At 42.9% G+C, this 23,453-nt stretch overlaps 1 protein-coding gene across 1 annotated transcript; it reads left to right on the forward strand.

The window, feature by feature from the left end:
* Window positions 1–1,217: 1,217 nt before the first annotated feature.
* On the forward strand, window positions 1,218–22,135 carry adora1b (adenosine A1 receptor b). Its single transcript, XM_036988909.2, has 5 exons — window positions 1,218–2,575; window positions 16,176–16,286; window positions 16,554–16,656; window positions 20,269–20,346; window positions 20,806–22,135. Exons 1-5 carry the CDS (start codon window positions 2,235–2,237, stop codon window positions 21,295–21,297), a joined length of 1,125 nt encoding a protein of 374 aa, XP_036844804.2. The 5' UTR covers window positions 1,218–2,234; the 3' UTR covers window positions 21,298–22,135.
* The last annotated feature ends 1,318 nt before the right edge of the window (window positions 22,136–23,453 follow it).

Genomic DNA, 23,453 nt, shown 5'->3' on the forward strand with positions numbered 1-23,453 from the left:
CCCTATCATAACATCTCACTCCCTATCGTAACGTCTCACTCCCTATCATAACGTCTCACTCGCTATCATAACGTCTCACTCCCTATCATAACGTCTCCCTCCCTATCATAACGTCTCACTCCCTATCATAACGTCTCACTCCCTATCATAACGTCTCACTCCCTATTGTAACGTCTCACTCCCTATCATAACGTCTCACTCCCTATTGTAACGTCTCACTCTCTATCATAACGTCTCACTCCCTATTGTAACGTCCCACTCCCTATCATAACGTCTCACTCCCTATCATAACGTCTCACTCCCTATCATAACGTCTCACTCCCTATCATAACGTCTCACTCCCTATCATAACGTCTCACTCCCTATAATAACGTCTCACTCCCTATCATAACGTCTCACTCCCTATCATAACGTCTCACTCCCTATCATAACGTCTCACTCCCTATCATAACGTCTCACTCCCTATTGTAACGTCTCCCTCCCTATCATAACGTCTCACTCCCTTTTGTAACATCTCACTCCCTATTGTAACGTCTCACTCCCTATCATAACGTCTCACTCCCTATCATAACGTCTCACTCCCTATCATAATGTCTCACTCCCTATCATAACGCCTCACTCCCTATCATAACGTCTCTTTCCCTATCATAACGTCTCCCTCCCTATCATAACGTCTCCCTCCCTATCATAACGTCTCCCTCCCTATCATAACGTCTCCCTCCCTATCATAACGTCTCACTCCCTATCATAACGTCTCACTCCCTATCATAACGTCTCACTTCCTATCATAACGTCTCACTCCCTATCATAACGTCTCACTCCCTATCATAACGTCTCCCTCCCTATCATAACGTCTCCCTCCCTATCATAATGTCTCACTTCCTATCATAACGTCTCACTCCCTATCATAACGTCTCCCTCCCTATCATAACGTCTCCCTCCCTATCATAACGTCTCACTCCCTATCGTAACGTCTCACTCCCTATCGTAACGTCTCACTCCCTATCATAACGTCTCACTCCCTATCGTAACGTCTCACTCCCTATCATAACGTCTCACTCCCTATCATAACGTCTCACTCCCTATCGTAACGTCTCACTCCCTATCATAACGTCTCACTCCCTATCATAACGTCTCACTCCCTATCATAAGGTGGCTGTGAGACACCCTGTTGATTGTTTGAGAAACGTTTTACACAATTGAATTGACACCGGAGCAGTTAGGGCGTAGAAGGGAGTATAAATACATTCCAAATAAGTGGTCTAGGCTATCCTAGGAATAACCCTACTAGATCAATCAAAGAGAAAGTTTCATCACAATTCGCATTATAGGCACAAAGAGAGAGACGTCTCCGGGACGGTCCTGGCAGCACCACAACAGTTATCTCCCTATTTTCTATCTCATTTGGAAGAAACAATGCGCCTGCAATGGCAATTCACAGAGTTGGAATTATGCGGAAATGGGCTTCAAAAAGTAAACACTTTGAGATGTGATAAATATAACGGACAAGGAAAATCAGAGCGCGTGTGACCAAAACAGATCAGAGCTAGAGCCAAGCGCTGAGAGCTATATTAGGTCACCGCATTGCTGCTTTGACTCTCAAAGCAACGGGAACGGGAAATAGCACGGAGCACGAGCACGGGCGCCCGGTTGCATTTGATTTAAGCCGCCGCATACCACAGCAGGGAGACCGTTCTGTTTCGTTCACTAAATTACTATACATGGAAGATGTATTTTTTATTTTTTTAACTACGACCTGCTTTTCAACCGATAACCGAGAAACCGTAGATAAAATAAGATGTTAAAGTGATTACCAAGGGTAAATAATAAACAATACCGGGCAAGCAAGGTCCCTTCCCAGAGCGCAGGTGGATCCAACGAAGTGGTGGAACAGGGTATTGAACGAGGACAGGAACTGCAGCGTACCACGATAACCTCGGGACTTCTAGCCTACTACTACTATATTCAAATAATAGGTCTAACTATTCATTCCTATATCTGCTTTTTGGGGGTCCAATATGATGCTAAATTGTTCCACAACCTGGATGTGTATCAGAACATCATTATGATGGAAATAGAATAACCCAAGTGATGTTGCCACTGTAGAACGCATAACGCACTTGGACTAATAGGTGTGTAACTCTAATCAAATTATTGCTTTGTACGCTTCCCAAGCCTGCTTTAATTGAAATAATACCTAGTTCTCTCTTATAACCTATAATAGTGTTTAAAGGATGCCTGAAGCACTCGCCCCAGCCCAGGCGCTCTACATCGGCATGGAGGTGGTGATTGCCGTCTTTTCCGTCCTGGGTAATGTGATGGTGGTCTGGGCGGTGAAAATTAACAAATCGTTGAGAGACACAACATTCTGTTTCATCGTTTCTCTGGCCCTGGCGGATATCGCAGTGGGAGCCCTCGTCATCCCCTTGGCGATAACTATCAGCATCGGACTTCAAACTCACTTCTACAGCTGCCTAATGGTCGCGTGCACGGTGCTGGTACTGACGCAAAGTTCCATCCTGGCCCTCCTGGCCATTGCGATTGACCGCTATCTCAGGGTCAAGATTCCAACCAGGTAAACAAAAACAACTCATCATGTCTTATACCTACACTGACCAGTTATACTCTAATTGAACAGGTGGATAAAATGCACTACTGGGGATGGGGGGAAGGTGGTGTGGCTGGGAGGAGGTGATGAAGAGGGTGTAATGATGATGCTGATGAGGAGGAGAACAAGAAGGTGTAGTGTGGGAGGAGGAGGTGATGAAGAGGGTGTAATGATGATGATGAGGAGGAGGAGAACAAGAAGGTGTGGTGTGGGAGGATGAGGTGATGAAGAGGGTGTAAGGATGATGATGAGGAGGAGGAGGAGGAGGAGGAGAACAAGAAGGTGGGGTGTGGGAGGAGGAGGTGATGAAGAGGGTGTAATGATGATGATGAGGAGGAGGAGGAGGAGGAGAACAAGAAGGTGTGGTGTAGGAGGAGGAGGTGATGAAGAGGGTGTAATTATGATGAGGAGGAGGTGGAGAAAAGAAGGTGTGGAGAGGAGGAGGAGGTGATGAAGAGGGTGTAATTATGATGATGAGGAGGAGGAGAAGAAGATGGTGTGGAGAGGAGGAGGAGGTGATGAAGAGGGTGTAATGATGATGATGAGGAGGAGGAGAACAAGAAGGTGTGGTGTGGGAGGAGGAGGTGATGAAGAGGGTGTAATGATGATGATGAGGAGGAGGAGAACAAGAAGGTGTGGTGTGGGAGGAGGAGGTAATGAAGAGGGTGTAATGATGATGATGAGGAGGAGGAGAACAAGAAGGTGTGGTGTGGGAGGAGGAGGTGATGAAGAGGGTGTAATTATGAGGAGGAGGAGGTGGAGAAGAAGAAGGTGTGGAGAGGAGGAGGAGGTGATGAGGAGAGTGTAATTATGATGATGAGGAGGAGAAGAAGAAGGTGTGGAGAGGAGGTGGTGATGAAGAGGGTGTAATTATGATGATGAGGAGGAGGAGGAGAAGAAGAAGGTGTGGAGAGGAGGAGGAGGTGATGAAGAGGGTGTAATTATGATGAGGAGGAGGAGGAGAAGAAGAAGGTGTGGAGAGGAGGAGGAGTTGATGAAGAAGGTGTAATGATGATGAGGAAGATCTGATTACCAGGTGGTTGTCATGGTGGTCATCATAACACCTTTTGGATCCATGTCACTAGGATGCCCACATCCTCACTGCCAGGCCCCATGGAGAGGGAAGGTGTCTGACATTCTGGTATTAACATGACAGCACACACATACACACACACACACACACACACACACACACACACACACACACACACACACACACACACACACACACACACACACACACACACAAACACACACACACACACACACACACGCACACACACACACACACACACACACACACCTTACCATAGCAGAGCGATAAAAGCAGCTCTAATTAGCTGTTATGTCCTCAGGAATGCAGTGAAGGAAGGATGAGAGACTAACAAGGCATCACTGTGAGGAGGAGTGGAGAAAATCACATCTCTGTTCTTCTCTGCTGCCAATGTGAGGAGGAGTAGAGAAAATCACATCTCTGTTCTTCTCCGCTGCCAATGTGAGGAGGAGTGGAGAAAATCACATCTCTGTTCTTCTGTGCTGACAATGTGAGGAGGAGTGGAGAAAATCACATCTCTGTTCTTCTCCGCTGCCAATGTGAGGAGGAGTGGAGAAAATCACATCTCTGTTCTTCTCTGCTGACAATGTGAGGAGTAGAGAAAATCACATCTCTGTTCTTCTCCGCTGACAATGTGAGGAGGAGTAGACAAAATCACATCTCTGTTCTTCTCTGCTGCCAATGTGAGGAGGAGTGGAGAAAATCACATCTGTTCTTCTCTGCTGCCAATGTGAGGTGGAGTGGAGAAAATCACATCTCTGTTCTTCTCTGCTGCCAATGTGAGGAGGAGTGGAGAAAATCACATCTCTGTCTGTCTTACTCTTTCTTCTCTGCTGACAATGTGCTGCTTTTTGCTGTTCAGCTTACAGTACTTGACCATTTTCTAGGGAACTTATTCAGAGATATTAGAGGAGAATACAACAGAGGATACCATTGAGGTCAAAACACGTCAGCCTACTTCAATATTCAAAGAGCACCTACACATTTAAAAATGAATTTGTTGTTTCATTTTTTGGGGGGAGATGCCATCACCCTTTCTTTTTTTGAAAGATGAGGATATATTGGTTTATTCTTTCAGTGGAATTGAGTGAGTCTGTGACAGTGACAGAGATTACATTTTTAGTAATGCATATTGAATGGAACAGCCTCTGGTGCTGTGTTGCATGTTCTAGTGCTGCCAAACTAGAGCTGCCATGTCCAGGGTGAAACAAAAGGCTCGGGGCTCTGCTGCTGAGAAGAAGCAGAGGGAGACTGAGGAGGAGAGAATGTGGGGAGAAGAGAAGCCGAGTAGCAGAAGGGCGTTTTTCCATTCTCCATTTGTTGGAGAATATTCTTAGATAGTGATCGACTTGCTTTTAATCCTTTTTTAACGAAGTCACTTTGACTTGGGAGAGAGATTGTGAATGGTTCATTTGTCAAAAGAGAGAGAGAGAGATAGAGAGGTTGTTGGGAATTTGTCATGCACTTGTCTTTTCCTGGCAGGGGTATAGCCGAATGTCATTATTGACTCTTTGATTTCCTTGTCTATTATTAAACCTTCTCAAGTTCTCAGTCAGCTCATGTCATCACCTCCTTCACAACACTTTTCCTACTTCTACAGAAAACAACACTTCAAATCAGGCAGTGCTATAATTGAACTTTTTCCAATTATAAATCAATTAATGATTCCTTGATTATACAGTCGTTATTCTGTATGAGGACACCAATATTGGATTACAATTGAATTCTGGATTTTACGGGGATTTTTCTGCTGTTATAATCCATGGACATGCAGCCTAAGATGTTTTTGGGGACACCGTAGTCCTCTAACAATGTCGGGATGTATGGGAGAGAGTCTCAGTCTTAAATCGTTTTCCACACACAGTCTGTGCCTGTATTTAGTTTTCATGCTAGTGAGGGCCGAGAATCCAATCTCACATAGGTACGTGGTTGCAAAGGGCATCAGTGTTTTAACAGTGCGATTTGCCAAGGCAGGACACTCTGAGCGCAGCCCTATCCAGAAATCTGGCAGTGGCTTCTGATTAAATTCAATTTTCACAGAACCGCTTGTTGCAATTTCGATGAGGCTCTCTTGTTCAGATATCGGTAAGTGGACTGGAGGCAGGGCATAAAAGGGATAACGAATCCAGTTGTTTGTGTCATCCGTTTCGGGAAAGTACCTGCATAATTGCTCACCCAACTCACTCAGGTGCTTCACTATATCACATTTTAAGATGAAAACGTGCAGCGGTTGTGAGATATGAACATGAGACTCACATGCTTTTGAAAATATAGATTGCTATTATTTTCTATGGGTATCATTATGAAGATAAGACCCTACGCCTGCTCCCTAACAAAGATGAAGATAAGACTGCTCCCTAACAAAGATGAGGTTAAGACTGCTCCCTAACAAAGATGAAGATAAGACTGCTCCCTAACAAAGATGAAGATAAGACTGCTCCCTAACAAAGAGGGGTGAGGGTAGGAAAGAGATTGAAGGTGGACAAAAAGAATCATGGCCTCTGTTTGAAAACATCCCTTTTCAGCGGTTCCACACACGTTCCTGTGACGCAAGTTCCGTGTGGAAAAATATTTGTTGTATTTTATTTTGTAATAGTCCATTATATTCTTACTATAATATTTACGTGTGTTGACTGCGATCGGGTAGTTGTGTCTTGTCTGTTTAATGAACAAAATAACCAACTATTGCTTTAATTTGGATGGCACAGCCAGGCTGCACAGACCCATAACATAGGCCTAATTAAACTCAAAACATGCTGTTCTGTTGTTTACAAAATACATTTTTATTAGTCTTATAATGTTTCTCAGGACCTGTCTAAATGAATTAAGAATGGATTTATTTTTAATGGTGTATCTCCTTAATGGACTATTTACAGTGCCTTGCGAAAGTATTCGGCCCCCTTGAACTTTGCGACCTTTTGCCACATTTCAGGCTTCAAACATAAAGATGTAAAACTGTATTTTTTTTGTGAAGAATCAACAACAAGTGGGACACAATCATGAAGTGGAACGACATTTATTGGATATTTCAAACTTTTTTAACAAATAAAAAACTGAAAAATTGGGCGTGCAAAATTATTCAAGGGGGCCGAATACTTTCGCAAGGCACTGTAAATAGACGCCCACCCACATCTCTACACACCACGACTACCACTCATCTCCGGCCTGCTGGCATACAGGGAGGTATATAAGGCAAAATACCATAAATCCTATGTGAACACATTATAAGGCACTGGACCCTGCGATGTTGACAAAGCACTTGGTACACCAAAATGTCAGTCGGAACCAGTCCAGAACCGCTCAAAGTCCCCTAAATAGGGATAGGATTGAATTAAACAGCAAAACATTCTCTCAACTCCATGGATACGTTTGTAGAATTGCAAGAAATTAGCAAAAAATAAAAAATAAAATGTGTCTACACCGCCAAGATGGGGTTCCTAAAAAGGTTTTCTAAAATTCCGTAGCGTCCACCACCTATGACCCTTTTTGATGCAGAAAAAACCCTGGATTACATCATATGATCGTCATCATCGTTGTCCTACATGTAAGACAGTGTTACCCAATCCGACAACAGGTGGGTCTAATCTTGAATGCTGATTGGTTAAAACCACGTTCCAGCCGGTATCTATTCCACAAATTACCGGCAGAGGATGTTACATTGAAATGCCAATTTACTCTGTTCCATCAGACTGTGCAATCTACTGTCTCATCAGCCCAGCCAGGCAATTTAGAAACTTGATCTCCACTGTAAAAAGCATCCAGACATTTTCTCCAATTTTTTTTGTTAGACTAGCATTTGGTTTTGAACAACAGAGATTTTGTATTGACCTTGCTGTCTGTCTTGCCTACATTGGCAATACTGTTTCAATATTGAAATTCGATCTCCAGCTGTCTGATAGTAATGGACGAGACAGACAGTCTGGCAGCTTTTCTCAGCCAGTTTGCTGTCATTCCAGATTCAGTTTGAAGTGATTGTGTTAGCTGTGTTGTTGGCTAGCTCCTCTGAACAACAGTGTCCTGACGAGAGAGCACATTTTCTATGCCAGGAGAACCTGTGCCTCATTAGCTCAAAGTTATGGATATACCCCCCCCCCCCCCCCCAAATCACTATAAAACAGATTAAACAAACACAAATGCAGCTACTTTGTTGTTATTCTGGCTGCACTGTTTGACGTGACTGTGTTAGCAAAGTTGGCTAGCTAGCAAGCAAGGGATAAGAACGTTGCCAGACATCATGGTAACGGAACATTGAGAACCAACGACTGGATCACGTCCATAGATTTAGGACAAAAAAGCCTTAACGACTGGGTCGGGTCTCTGGCAAGCGAACCAATAGAACGAACGACCAGCCGGCTTGGGTAACAACCCTAGATTTGTGTCGGGACTATATCTCGTGGAAGGATGAAATAATATGAATAAATTCATCAACAAAACATGTTTAATGAAAATATGTCAATCGTTATTTGAATGTGTTGGTAACTCGTTGTATAAAAGATGATAACGCCCTCGAAGACGATATGTTGGTAACCCGTTGTTTGACTTCGTCTCGGGCCTAACAACACGCATGCCAATATATCCTCCAAACACCGGCTTCTCTGGCATTGTCACTTAAATAATGCATCAATCTCAACCACACCTGTAAAATCTACCCAGGCCTATAGAGCTCAAAAGAGAGTAGTTGAAATGCCACTCCAACCACCTCTCACTATCTACATTATACTGTACCCACATGGACATAGTTATGCAAGAGGAAACAATACCCAGTGTGGATAATTTTGATAAGAAACAATCTGTATTGTTATTAAACCATCAGGTTGTTATGGGAACCATGTGCGTTATCTACACTAGACCGTGTGTGTGTGTGTGTGTGTGTGTGTGTGTGTGTCTTAATCACACACTAGACACTCCCTGGTTGCTGTTTGAGCTGCTATCCGTTTGTATCCATTAGTAGGGTTTCTTAGGAACAATACTCACTAGTGTTCAGTCGCAAGTTCTTATCACTACACTTTTTTCATATCAAATCAATCGGCCAATTCATTTATTTTATTTATTTAACCTTTATTTAACTAGGCAAGTCAGTTAAGAACAAATTCTTATTTACAATGACGGCCTACCAAAAGGCAAAAGGCCTCCTGCGGGGACGGGGGCCTGGGATTAAAAAATAAATAAATAGCATATAAATATAGGACAAAACACACATCACGACAAGAGAGACAACACAACACTACACAAAGAGAGACCTAAGACAACAACATAGCAAGCCAGAAACACACGACAACACAGCATGGTAGCAACACAACATGACAACAACATGGTAGCAATACAACATGGTAGCAGCACAAAACATGGTACAAACATTATTGGGCACAGACAACAGCACAAAGGGCAAGAAGGTAGAGACAACAACAATCACACAAAGCAGCCACAACTGTCAGTAAGAGTGTCCATGATGGAGTTCTTGAATTAAGAGATTGAGTGTTTGTTGCAGCTTGTTCCCGTCGCTAGCTGCAGCAAACTGAAAAGAGGAGCAACCCAGGGATGTTTGTGCTTTGGGGACCTTTAACAGAATGTTACTGGCAGAACGGGTGTTGGATGTGGAGGATGAGAGCTGCAGTAGATATCTCAGATAGGGGGGGAGTGAGGCCTAAGAGGGTTTTATAAATAAGCATCAACCAGTGAGTCTTGTGACGGATATACAGAGATGACCAGTTTACAGAGGAGTATAGAGTGCAGTGATGTGTCCTATAAGGAGCATTGGTGGCAAATCTGATGGCAGAATGGTAAAGAACATCTAGCTGCTCGACAGCACCCTTACCTGCTGATCTATAAATTACGTCTCCGTAATCTAGCATGGGTTGGATAGTCATCTGAATCAGAGTTAGTTTGGCAGCTGGGGTGAAAGAGGAGTGATTACGATAGAGGAAACCAAGTCTAGATTTAACTTTAGCCTGCATCTTTGATATGTGCTGAGAGAAGGACAGTGTACCGTCTAGCCGTACTCCCAAGTACTTGTATGAGGTGACTACCTCAAGCTCTAAACCCTCAGAGGTAGTAATCACACCTGTGGGGAGAGGGACAATTCTTACCAAACCACATGACCTTTGTTTTGGAGGTGTTCAGAACAAGGTTAAGGGTAGAGAAAGCTTGTTGGGCACTAAAAAAGCTTTGTTGTAGAGCATTTAACACAAAATCCGGGGAGGGGCCAGCTGAGTATAAGACTGTATCATTTGCATATACTGTAAATGGATGAGAGAGCTTCCTACTGCCTGAGCTATGTTGTTGATGTAAATTGAGAAGAGCGTGGGGCCTAGGACCGAACCTTGGGGTACACCCTTGGTGACAGACAGTGGCTGAGACAGCAGATTTTTTACAATTTATACACTGCACTCTTTGAGAGAAGTAGTTAGCAAACCAGGCCAAAAACCTCTCAGAGACACCAATACTTCTTAGCCTGCCTACAAGAAAGGAATGGTCTACCGTATCAAAAGCTTTGGCCAAGTCAATAAAAATAGCAGCACAACTTTGCTTAGAATCGAGGGCAATGGCGACATCATTGTGGACCTTTAAGTTTGCAGGCCAACAGGTTGAAGCCCAACAGATCTGCATTCTGTTTAAAGCTAGAGCAGCATACATTATTTTCAGACATTTATATCTGAACTGATTTGTCCACCATACTCTGTACATTACGTATACGTTACACATTAGTCTTTTAGAAGAAAACAATAGAAGAGGTACAACAAGGCTAACAGTGCAGCCAATCAACATAGCCTGCAGCCTTAGACATGGTAATGTGAGTCCCTGTCTGACTATCTTCATTTTTATCATTGCCCAGGCCATTAGCTCACCCCAATACACTGACACACAATCTCTCTCTCTCTCTCTCTCGCTCTCTCTGTCTCTTTTTCTCTCTCTCTGTCTCTTTCTCTGTCTCCTCTCTCTCTGTCTCTTAATCTCTCTCTCTCTCTCTCTCTCTCTCTCTGTCTCTTTCTCCCTCTCCCTCTCTCTGTCTCTCTCTCTGTCTCTTTATCTCTCTCTCTGTCTCTTTCTCTGTCTCTTTCTCTCTTCCTCTCTCTATCTCTCTCTGTCTCTTTCTCTCTTTCTCTGTCTCCTCTCTCTGTCTCTTTCTCCCTCTCTCTGTCTCTCTCTCTCTCTCTTTCTTTCTCTCCCTCTCTGTCATTCTCTCCCTCTCCCTCTCTCTGTCTCTTTCTCTCTCTCTCTGTCTCTTTCTCTGTCTCCTCTCTCTCTGTCTCTTTCTCGCTTTCTCTCTCTCTCTCTGTCTCTCTCTGTCTCTCTCTCTTTCTTTCTCTCTCTCTTTCTTTCTCTCTCTCTCTGTCATTCTCTCTCTCTCTTCCTCTCTCTCCCTCTCTCTATCTCTCTCTGTCTTTTTCACTCTTTCTCTGTCTCCTCTCTCTCTGTCTCTCAATTCAATTCAATTCAATTCAAGGGGCTTTATTGGCATGGGAAAAAAGTGTTAACATTGCCAAAGCAAGTGAGGTAGATAATATATAAGTGAAATAACCAATAAAAATGAACAGTAAACATCACACATACAGAAGTTTCAAAAGATTAAAGACATTACAAATGTCATATATATATATATATATATATATATATATATATATATATATATATATATATATATATATATATATATATATATATATATATATATATACAGTGTTGTAACAATGTACAAATGGTTAAAGTACACAAGGGAAAATAAATAAGCATAAATATGGGTTGTATTTACAATGGTGTTTGTTCTTCACTGGTTGCCCTTTTCTTGTGGCAACAGGTCACAAATATTGCTGCTGTGATGGCACACTGTGGAATTTCCCCCAGTAGATATGGGAGTTTATCAAAATTGGGTTTGTTTTCAAATTTTTTGTGGATCTGTGTAATCTGAGGGAAATATGTCTCTCTAATATGGTCATACGTTGGGCAGGAGGTTAGGAAGTGCAGCTCAGTTTCCACCTAATTTTGTGGGCAGTGAGCACATAGCCTGTCTTTTCTTGAGAGCCATGTCTGCCTACGGCGGCCTTTCTCAATAGCAAGGCTATGCTCACTGAGTCTGTACATAGTCAAAGCTTTCCTTAAGTTTGGGTCAGTCACAGTGGTCAGGTATTCTGCCACGGTGTACTCTCTGTTTAGGGCCAAATAGCATTCTAGTTTGCTCTGTTTTTTGTAAATTCTTTCCAATGTGTCAAGTAATTATCTTTTTGTTTTCTCATGATTTGGTTGGGTCTAATTGTGTTGCTGTCCTGGGGCTCTGTTCACAAACACAAACACACCCCACAGAGCCCCAGGACCAGCTTGCTTAGGGGACTCTTCTCCAGGTTCATCTCTCTGTAGGTGATGGCTTTGTTATGGAATGTTTGGGAATCGCTTCCTTTTAGGTGGTTGTAGAATTTAACAGCTCTTTTCTGGATTTTGATAATTAGCGGGCATCGGCCTAATTCTGCTCTGCATGCATTATTTGGTGTTCTACGTTGTACACAGAGGATATTTTTGCAGAATTCTGCATGCAGTCTCTCTCTCTCTGTCTCTATCTCTCTCTTTCTCCCTCACTCTCTCACTCACACACCACCTCAGCATTCACAGCGTGTGTGTGTGTGTGTGTGTGTGTGTGTGTGTGTGTGTGAAGCTACACGGCCAGATCTGCAGTCTTAATGAGACTGACAGAAGTCAATGTGATACCAATGAGCCTACTTCTTCTTAGCAGTCAGACATGCAAGCCAGCAAACTGGGAAAAAGCCAACAGAAAAATCCTGTCGGGAAGTGAGCTAGCAACTGGAGGGTTTCTGGTATCAAAAAATCCTAGATGCTATTGCCTGCTGTTGTGCCCTTGAGCAATGCACTTAACTCCCCACAACAACAGCCCCCCCCCCCCCCCCCCCCCGGTAGCTGTGGGGCAGCACCTTGCAACTCTCCAGGGAGGATGTGAGGGGGTTGAAACCAAAATTATTTTCGAATTGCTTAGTTTTTCTGTTCCGACCTGCAAAATAAAGTCCTGAACCGGTTTGAAACAAAGAAAAGTACCGGTTTATATTTTATATATATATATATCATATATTTCCTTTCTGTTTCTTTTTAAACCTATGAAATTGTTTTTTACATTCTATTTAGCTCAACGTGAATAAATCAGTTCACCATTTCATGCAGTGCGGATAGAGCAGTTTGCTATGGAGTGGGCAATCTATAGCTCAGTGAGTTGTTCACATGCATGACGGAAAGATGGTGCGAGATGCAACTGGAACTTTGCAGGTGGGGAGAGAGAGCGAGAGAGGGTGGAGGAGGAGGCTTGGCTTTAAGCGCTTGGTATTTTGCAGGTTGGGGAGAGAGAGCGAGAGAGGGTGGAGGAGGAGGCTTGGCTTTAAGCGCTTGGTATTTTGCAGTTTGGGGAGAGAGAGCGAGAGAGGGTGGAGGAGGAGGCTTGGCTTTAAGCGCTTGGTATTTTGCAGGTTGGGGAGGGAGAGAGAGCGAGAGAGGGTGGAGGAGGAGGCTTGGCTTTAAGCGCTTGGTATTTTGCAGGTGGGGAGACAGAGCGAGAGAGGGTGGAGGAGGAGGCTTGGCTTTAAGCGCTTGGTATTTTGTGATGGCGTGTATTATCTGAATTAGACCCACTGAATTATACCTACGGAGGAGCGGCTTCTATGGAGGAACTTAGAATGTCTTTAAACTTCAGAGTTGGCATAACGTTGGACCAGAGAAGCTAGCTAGCTAACAAGCTTGCTTGTGCAGAGCAGTACCAGAATTAAAAACACGTCTTACCTTTTTGTAGTTAATAAATCAAATGTGAAATGTGATAACTATAGTATCCCTAACTAGCATTGAAGGTATTGGAGTGGCCATCACAAAGCCCTGACCTCAATCCCATAGAACATTTGTGGGCAGAACTGAAAAGGCATGTGCGAGCAAAGAGGCCTACAAACCTGACTCAGTTAAACCAGCTCTGTCAGGAGGAATGGGCCAAAATTCACCCAACTTATTGTGGGAAGCTTGTGGAAGGCTACCCGAAACATTTGCCCCAAGTTAAACAATTTAAAGGCAATGCTACCAAATACTAATTGAGTGTATGTAAACTTCTGACTCACTGGGAATGTGAAGAAAGAAAATAAAAGCTTAAATAAATCATTCTCTCTCTAATATTATTCTGACATTTCACATTCTTAAAATAAAGTGGTGATCCTAACTGACCTAAAATAGGGAATTTGTATTAGGATTAAATGTCAGGAATTGTGAAAAACTGAGTTGGCTAAGGTGTATGCGAAGGTGTATGTAAACTTCCGACTTCAACTGTACTTACTGGCAAAGATGTTCAGCTGTCAGGCAGACTCTGGAAGAAGATTCTGATTGACAGAGGGAGGGCTTTGAATAGGCGCTTTGTTGCATTTGTTTGTGGAACAGAATATGTTTTGCCTGGAACATAAAACAACGTTATTAAACAGTTCTGTTCCGGAACGGTATTGTTCACTTTCGTTCCCGGTTGTGATTATGTTCCTTGAAAAATGCCATTATTTTACAGTTTTCAGTTCTGTTCCCTGAACTCGTACCGACCCCTGGTATGTATGTACAGTGTGTGTGTGTGTGTGTGTGTGTGTGTTATATGTGTGTATACATGCAGCATGTGTGTGTATGTACGTATGTGTGTCTTTCAGAGGGGTTGTGTTAAAAGCGAACCTTGTGTGCAATCGACCAATAAAGGTATCTTAAGCTATTGTGTTGCCTACTGAATGAAGAATCACTGCAGTCTGTCTCTGTTCAGCGCACAGTTTGGAGGTTACATTAGTACTGTACTGCATGAGGATATTGAGAGGTAGTCAATTTTTAGAAACCATGAATCACCGTCATCGCTTCAAATGAAAATAAAAAAAATATTCTGGAACGCAGTGCTTGGAAGGAGGGGAGGGAGGGAGGGAGGGAGGGGAGGAGGGAGGGAGGGAGGGGAGGAGGGAGGGAGGGAGGGAGGGGGTGGAGGGAGGGAGGGAGGGAGGGAGGGAGGGAGGGGGTGGAGGGAGGGAGGGAGGGAGGGAGGAGGGAGGGAGAGAGGGAGGGGGTGGAGGGAGGGAGGGAGGGAGGGAGGGAGGGAGGGAGGGAGGGAGGGAGGGAGGGAGGGAGGAGGGAGGGAGGGAGGGAGGGGGTGGAGGGAGGGAGGGAGGGAGGGAGGGAGGGAGGGAGGGAGGGAGGGAGGAGGGAGGGAGGGAGGGAGGGGGTGGAGGGAGGGAGGGGGTGGAGGGAGGGAGGGAGGGAGGGAGGGAGGGAGGAGGGAGGGAGGGAGGGAGGGGGTGGAGGGAGGGAAGAGGGGAGGAGAGGGAGGGAGGTGAAATAGAAGGCATAGAATGAGGATGTCTCTTTTCTTTATGTTGAAAAGCTGTATTAAATACAGGTTTAACATGTCCGCTACCATGATTCTCTTGTTTGTGGTGCAGGGAGTTACAGCCCCAAAACTGACATTGTACTCTTGTTGTTCACGTTTTGGTAACTTTTTGTGTGTGCGGTGTGCGGTGTGTATGTGTAGGAGACTAACTCCTTGTATTACGGTAGAGGAGACTAACTCCATGTGTTATGGTATAGGAGACTAACTCCATGTGTTACGGTAGAGGTGACTAACTCTTTGTGTTACGGTAGAGGAGACTAACTCTTTGTGTTACGGTAGAGGAGACTAACTCCTTGTGTTACGGTAGAGGAGACTAACTCCTTGTGTTACGGTAGAGGAGACTAACTCCTTGTGTTACGGTAGAGGAGACTAACTCTTTGTGTTACGGTATAGGAGACTAACTCCTTGTGTTACGGTATAGGAGACTAACTCCTTGTGTTACGGTAGAGGTGACTAACTCCTTGTGTTACGGTAGAGGAGACTAACTCCTTGTGTTACGGTAGAGGAGACTAACTCTTTGTGTTACGGTATAGGAGACTAACTCCTTGTGTTACGGTAGAGGAGACTAACTCCTTGTGTTACGGTAGAGGAGACTAACTCTTTGTGTTACGGTAGAGGAGACTAACTCCTTGTGTTACGGTAGAGGAGACTAACTCCTTGTGTTACGGTAGAGGAGACTAACTCCTTGTGTTACGGTAGAGGAGACTAACTCCTTGTGTTACGGTAGAGGAGACTAACTCTTTGTGTTACGGTATAGGAGACTAACTCCTTGTGTTACGGTATAGGAGACTAACTCCTTGTGTTACGGTAGAGGTGACTAACTCCTTGTGTTACGGTAGAGGAGACTAACTCCTTGTGTTACGGTAGAGGAGACTAACTCTTTGTGTTACGGTATAGGAGACTAACTCCTTGTGTTACGGTAGAGGTGACTAACTCCTTGTGTTACGGTAGAGGAGACTAACTCCTTGTGTTATGGTAGAGGTGACTAACTCCTTGTGTTATGGTATAGGAGACTAACTCCATGTGTTATGGTATAGGTGACTAACTCCATGTGTTACGGTAGAGGAGACTAACTCCTTGTGTTACGGTAGAGGAGACTAACTCCCTAACCGCCTGGTTTCTCTCTGTCTCTACAGCTACAAGCGTGTGGTGACAAAGCAGCGAGCGGCCGTGGCGGTGGTGGTGTGTTGGACTGTGGCCTTCATCGTGGGCTTGACCCCCATGCTGGGCTGGAACAACCTCTGGAGGTAGGTAGCTATGTATTTTAAATTAGTTTTGTGTTGTTTGTTTATTACAGTTTGACATTGGTTGTGTCCGAAATAGCTTACTTTTGAACAGAGCCCATAGGGGGTGGGGTTGGGGGGGCATTTCAGGCTCCCAAATGTATTAGTAATAAGAATTGTCTAATAATTCAGCGCTTCTAATTCTGATATTGATACTGTGTATCTATAATATACACAATTAGAAGTGCATAACGTCCCGTCCCGTCCCCCCCCCTCCATCCATCCCTGCAGGCTACAGCAGAACGGTTCCCTGAACGAGGATCTCATCATCACCTGTCAGTTTGAGAACGTAATCAGCATGGACTATATGGTCTACTTCAACTTCTTCGGCTGGGTAGTATAACATCTCTCTTCATGTAGTATATCAGCTGGGTAGTATAACATCTCTCTTTATGTAGTATATCAGCTGGGTATTATAACATCTCTCTATATGTAGTATATCAGCTGGGTATTATAACATCTCTCTATATGTAGTATATCAGCTGGGTATTATAACATCTCTCTTCATGTAGTATATCAGCTGGGTATTATAACATCTCTCTTTATGTAGTATATCAGCTGGGTATTATAACATCTCTCTATATGTAGTATATCAGCTGGGTATTATAACATCTCTCTTCATGTAGTATATCAGCTGGGTATTATAACATCTCTCTTTATGTAGTATATCAGCTGGGTATTATAACATCTCTCTATATGTAGTATATCAGCTGGGTATTATAACATCTCTCTTCATGTAGTATATCAGCTGGGTATTATAACATCTCTCTATATGTAGTATATCAGCTGGGTATTATAACATCTCTCTTTATGTAGTATATCAGCTGGGTATTATAACATCTCTCTTCATGTAGTATATCAGCTGGGTATTATAACATCTCTATATATGTAGTATATCAGCTGGGTATTATAACATCTCTCTATATGTAGTATATCAGCTGGGTATTATAACGTCTCTCTATAAGTAGTATATCAGCTGGGTATTATAACATCTCTCTTTATGTAGTATATCAGCTGGGTATTATAACATCTCTCTATATGTAGTATATCAGCTGGGTATTATAACATCTCTCTATATGTAGTATATCAGCTGGGTATTATAACATCTCTATATATGTAGTATATCAGCTGGGTATTATAACATCTCTCTTCATGTAGTATATCAGCTGGGTATTATAACATCTCTCTATATGTAGTATATCAGCTGGGTATTATAACATCTCTCTTCATGTAGTATATCAGCTGGGTATTATAACATCTCTCTATATGTAGTATATCAGCTGGGTATTATAACATCTCTCTGTATGTAGTATATCAATTGGGTATTATAACGTCTCTCTATAAGTAGTATATCAGCTGGGTATTATAACATCTCTCTGTATGTAGTATATCAGCTGGGTATTATAACATCTCTCTATATGTAGTATATCAGCTGGGTATTATAACATCTCTCTTTATGTAGTATATCAGCTGGGTATTATAACATCTCTCTTTATGTAGTATATCAGCTGGGTATTATAACATCTCTCTATATGTAGTATATCAGCTGGGTATTATAACATCTCTATATATGTAGTATATCAGCTGGGTATTATAACATCTCTCTATATGTAGTATATCGGCTGGGTATTATAACATCTCTCTATACGTAGTATATCAGCTGGGTATTATAACATCTCTCTATATGTAGTATATCAGCTGGGTATTATAACATCTCTCTATATGTAGTATATCAGCTGGGTATTATAACATCTCTCTATATGTAGTATATCAGCTGGGTATTATAACATCTCTCTATACGTAGTATATCAGCTGGGTATTATAACATCTCTCTATATGTAGTATATCAGCTGGGTATTATAACATCTCTCTATACGTAGTATATCAGCTGGGTATTATAACATCTCTCTATATGTAGTATATCAGCTGGGTATTATAACATCTCTCTATATGTAGTATATCAGCTGGGTATTATAACATCTCTCTTCATGTAGTATATCAGCTGGGTATTATAACATCTCTCTATATGTAGTATATCAGCTGGGTATTATAACATCTCTCTTCATGTAGTATATCAGCTGGGTATTATAACATCTCTCTTCATGTAGTATATCAGCTGGGTATTATAACATCTCTCTATAAGTAGTATATCAGCTGGGTATTATAACATCTCTATATATGTAGTATATCAGCTGGGTATTATAACATCTCTCTTTATGTAGTATATCAGCTGGGTAATATAACATCTCTCTTCATGTAGTATATCAGCTGGGTATTATAACATCTCTATATATGTAGTATATCAGCTGGGTATTATAACATCTCTCTATAAGTAGTATATCAGCTGGGTATTATAACATCTCTATATATGTAGTATATCAGCTGGGTATTATAACATCTCTCTATATGTAGTATATCAGCTGGGTATTATAACATCTCTCTTCATGTAGTATATCAGCTGGGTATTATAACATCTCTCTTCATGTAGTATATCAGCTGGGTATTATAACATCTCTCTATAAGTAGTATATCAGCTGGGTATTATAACATCTCTCTATACGTAGTATATCAGCTGGGTATTATAACATCTCTCTATATGTAGTATATCAGCTGGGTATTATAACATCTCTCTATACGTAGTATATCAGCTGGGTATTATAACATCTCTCTATATGTAGTATATCAGCTGGGTATTATAACATCTCTCTATATGTAGTATATCAGCTGGGTATTATAACATCTCTCTTCATGTAGTATATCAGCTGGGTATTATAACATCTCTCTATATGTAGTATATCAGCTGGGTATTATAACATCTCTCTTCATGTAGTATATCAGCTGGGTATTATAACATCTCTCTATATGTAGTATATCAGCTGGGTATTATAACATCTCTCTTCATGTAGTATATCAGCTGGGTATTATAACATCTCTCTTCATGTAGTATATCAGCTGGGTATTATAACATCTCTCTATAAGTAGTATATCAGCTGGGTATTATAACATCTCTATATATGTAGTATATCAGCTGGGTATTATAACATCTCTCTTCATGTAGTATATCAGCTGGGTATTATAACATCTCTCTATAAGTAGTATATCAGCTGGGTATTATAACATCTCTCTGTATGTAGTATATCAATTGGGTATTATAACATCTCTCTTTATGTAGTATATCAGCTGGGTATTATAACGTCTCTCTATATGTAGTATATCAGCTGGGTATTATAACATCTCTCTATATGTAGTATATCAGCTGGGTATTATAACATCTCTCTTCATGTAGTATATCAGCTGGGTATTATAACATCTCTCTATATGTAGTATATCAGCTGGGTATTATAACATCTCTCTTCATGTAGTATATCAGCTGGGTATTATAACATCTCTCTTCATGTAGTATATCAGCTGGGTATTATAACATCTCTCTATATGTAGTATATCAGCTGGGTATTATAACGTCTCTCTATATGTAGTATATCAGCTGGGTATTATAACATCTCTCTTTATGTAGTATATCAGCTGGGTATTATAACATCTCTCTTCATGTAGTATATCAGCTGGGTATTATAACATCTCTCTATAAGTAGTATATCAGCTGGGTATTATAACATCTCTATATATGTAGTATATCAGCTGGGTATTATAACATCTCTCTTTATGTAGTATATCAGCTGGGTATTATAACATCTCTCTATATGTAGTATATCAGCTGGGTATTATAACATCTCTCTATACGTAGTATATCAGCTGGGTATTATAACATCTCTCTATATGTAGTATATCTTATGTGCATAAGAATGGAAGTCAGGGCGTCTGATGTTGTTTGTTGAACTTCACAGAAAGCATATATAATTTGTTGTTAAGTAGTTGTGTAGCTCAACTAGTGCCTGGGGTAAAACGTGGTACTGGAGCTAACCAGGACCGGATTATGTTTCCACTACAGGTGCTGCCTCCTTTACTCCTCATGCTGGTCATTTACACAGAGATCTTCTACATGATCCACAAGCAGCTCAACAAGAAGGTGAGGTGACCAGCCCTCCTTCCCCCATCTATGTAGCAGGGCCCCACATCTACACTACCATCTACAGCAGTAGGAACAGACTGGCACCTACACTACCATCTACAGCAGTAGGAACAGACTGGCACCTACACTACCATCTATAACAGACTCGCACCTATATTACCATCTATAACAGACTGGCACCTACATTACCATCTATAACAGACTGGCACCTACATTACCATCTATAACAGACTGGCACCTACACTACCATCTATAACAGACTGGCACCTACATTACCATCTATAACAGACTGGCACCTACATTACCATCTACAGCAGTAGGAACAGACTGGCACCTACATTACCATCTATAACAGGGGGAATTATTTCCCTGAGTATCTGGGTAAAATACCTATCGTAATGATTATTAATTTATAATAACAAGAATACTAAATCAAGATAATATTTCTTCTTACAGGCTTGCACCATCAGCCACACCGACCCCAACAAGTACTACGACAAGGAACTCAAACTGGCCAAGTCGCTGGCCCTGGTCCTCTTCCTGTTCGCCATCAGCTGGCTTCCCCTCCACATCATCAACTGCATCACATTGTTCTGTCCGACCTGCGACAAACCCCTGTTCCTGATCTACATCGCCATATTGCTCACGCACGGCAACTCAGCCGTCAACCCCATCGTCTACGCCTTCCGCATCAAGAAGTTTCGTGACGCTTTCCTGAAGATCTGGAAGCAGTACTTCTGTTGTAAGGACGTACCCGCCATCTTGAACCAGCCTAGTGAGAAGGACAGGAAGGAGAACGAGAACCAGAATGGGAATGGGAATCCTAATCCGATCGGGGACTCACCACCAGCTCCTTCGCCATCACAAGAAGGGCAGCAGCTTCCACTAGAGCAGATGGTTAACCACCAGCTGCCACAGAAACCGCCGATGGAACACAACAATATCTAACTATCCCCGGAAGAACGGGAGTTTCTACATTGACGTGTTTCAGAAACCTTTGAGTTCCTATGTTTTTTTGGAGATGACTAGAGGTTGTTTGACAGGAGTCAGTGGCATCCTGATAGTAGTCGTTTCCCGAATGTGAGGCAACCAATGGAGGAGGAGCGTGAGAAACATTCCAGCAGTTTACGTTTTGTACCTTGCACCTGCACCTGGATGTGACTGGATGTTTGTGTATACTACTTTGAAAGGAGTGTGACATGGTACCCTACTGAATGGAAGGATTCTGGAGACGTGTTAGGCGACTTGCAGCTTAAAGATCCATCTTACAGACTGTGAAATCTAATTTTAACATTCGTCTGGAGGTGTATTTGAGTTTGAGGCAGAGGGGGGTAAAGAAAAAAAAAAAAAAACATTGAAAATTAGTTTTAGGGTTTATACGGTAAAAACACTGAGAATTAATATTAGGGTTTATACGGTAAAAAAAAGTGTAATCAAAAATGTGCAATAATGTAAGTCTATTTGATAATGAGACTGAGACATCTTAGTAGCGAACTGAACTGAAGGCACTAAGCTTTAACTGACAGTTGACCTTTTTAGCGTTGTGAAATTAGAGAGGAACTGACAGTTGGTGGGATCCTCATTCAAAAAAAGTGCAAAATTGAGCACTGATGGTGAGGTATAATCAGTGTCAGATTATCAAACGTTATAACACTGAATAAACATGTGGCTTAAAAGAGTTCCAGATGTTGCAAGGTTAATGTTCCTGCTGTTTATTAAACTGTACTGGCTTTACATGAATGTAGTGATGTAAATTTGAATTAAATGTAGCTACGGTGGCAGCTGTGAATGAACGCTCACTTCTTGATTCAGGGTCTTAAGGCACAAGAAGCACAGTGGAGGAACGAGTGGAGGTCTCCTCTCCTCTCTACACTTCTCCTCTCCCCTCTACACCTCTCCTCTCCCCTCTACATCTCTACATCTCTCCTCTCCCCTCTAAATCTCTCCTCTCCCCTCTAAATCTCTCCTCTCCCCTCTACGCCTCTCCTCTCTACACTTCTCCTTTCCGCTCTACACCTCTCCTCTCCCCTCTTACATCTCTCCTCTCCCCTCTAAATTCTCCTCTCCCCTCTACACCTCTCCTCTCCCCTCTACACCTCTCCTCTCCCCTCGACACCTCTCCTCTCCACATCTCTCCTCTCCCCTCTAAATCTCTCTTCTCCCCTCTACACCTCTCCTCTCCCCTCTACACCTCTCCTCTCCCCTCTCCTCACCTCTCTACATCTCTCCTCTCCGCTCTACACCTCTCCCCCCCTACACCCTTCCTCTTCCCTCTACACCTCTACTCTCCTCTCCCCTCTACTTCTCTCCCCTCCTCTCTTCTCTTCTCTCTACACCTCTCCTCTCCCCTTTACACCTCTCACCTCTCCTCTTCCGTCGACTCCCCTCTCCCCTCTACACCTTTCCTCTCCCCTCGACACCTCTCTTCTCCCCTCTACACCTCTCATCTCCCTTCTACACCTCTCCTCTCCCCTCTACACCTTTCATATCCCTTCTACTCCTCTCCACCTCTCCCCTCTACTCCTCTCCTCTCCCTTCTACCCCTCCTCTCCACCTCTCCTCTCTACACCTCTCCTCTCCTCTCTACCCCTCTACCTCTCCTCTCTCCTCCTCTCCTCTCCCCTCTACACCTCTCCTCTCCCCTTTATTCCTCTCTTCTCCCCTCTCCCACTCTTCTCTTCCCGCTACACCTCTCCTCTTCCCTCTACATCTCTCCTCTCCCCTCTACACCTTTCCTCTCTACACCTCTCCTCTCCCCTCTATTCCTCTCCTCTTCCCTCTACCACTCTTCTCTTCCCGCTAAACCTCTCCTCTCCCCTCTACGCCTCTCCTCTCGCCTCTAAGCCCCTGGGAGGACAAATGATAAGGACAAAGAGGTGTCTGTGCTGACACCAGGGTTTTGTAAACCATTAATTGCATTCTTCCGTCCCCTCCACCCTTCCTTCCTTCCTCCAATATTCCATCCCTCCAATACTCCATCCCTCCATCCCTCCAATACTCCATCCCTCCCTCCCTCCAATACTCCATCCCTCCCTCACTCCAATACTCCATCCCTCCAATACTCCATCCCTCCTTCACTCCAATACTCCATCCCTCCATCCCTC

The sequence above is a fragment of the Oncorhynchus mykiss genome, chromosome 9 (genome assembly GCF_057628025.1).
Source record: "Oncorhynchus mykiss isolate SJ-2025 chromosome 9, ASM5762802v1, whole genome shotgun sequence".
Classification (NCBI taxonomy): Eukaryota; Metazoa; Chordata; class Actinopteri; order Salmoniformes; family Salmonidae; genus Oncorhynchus; species Oncorhynchus mykiss.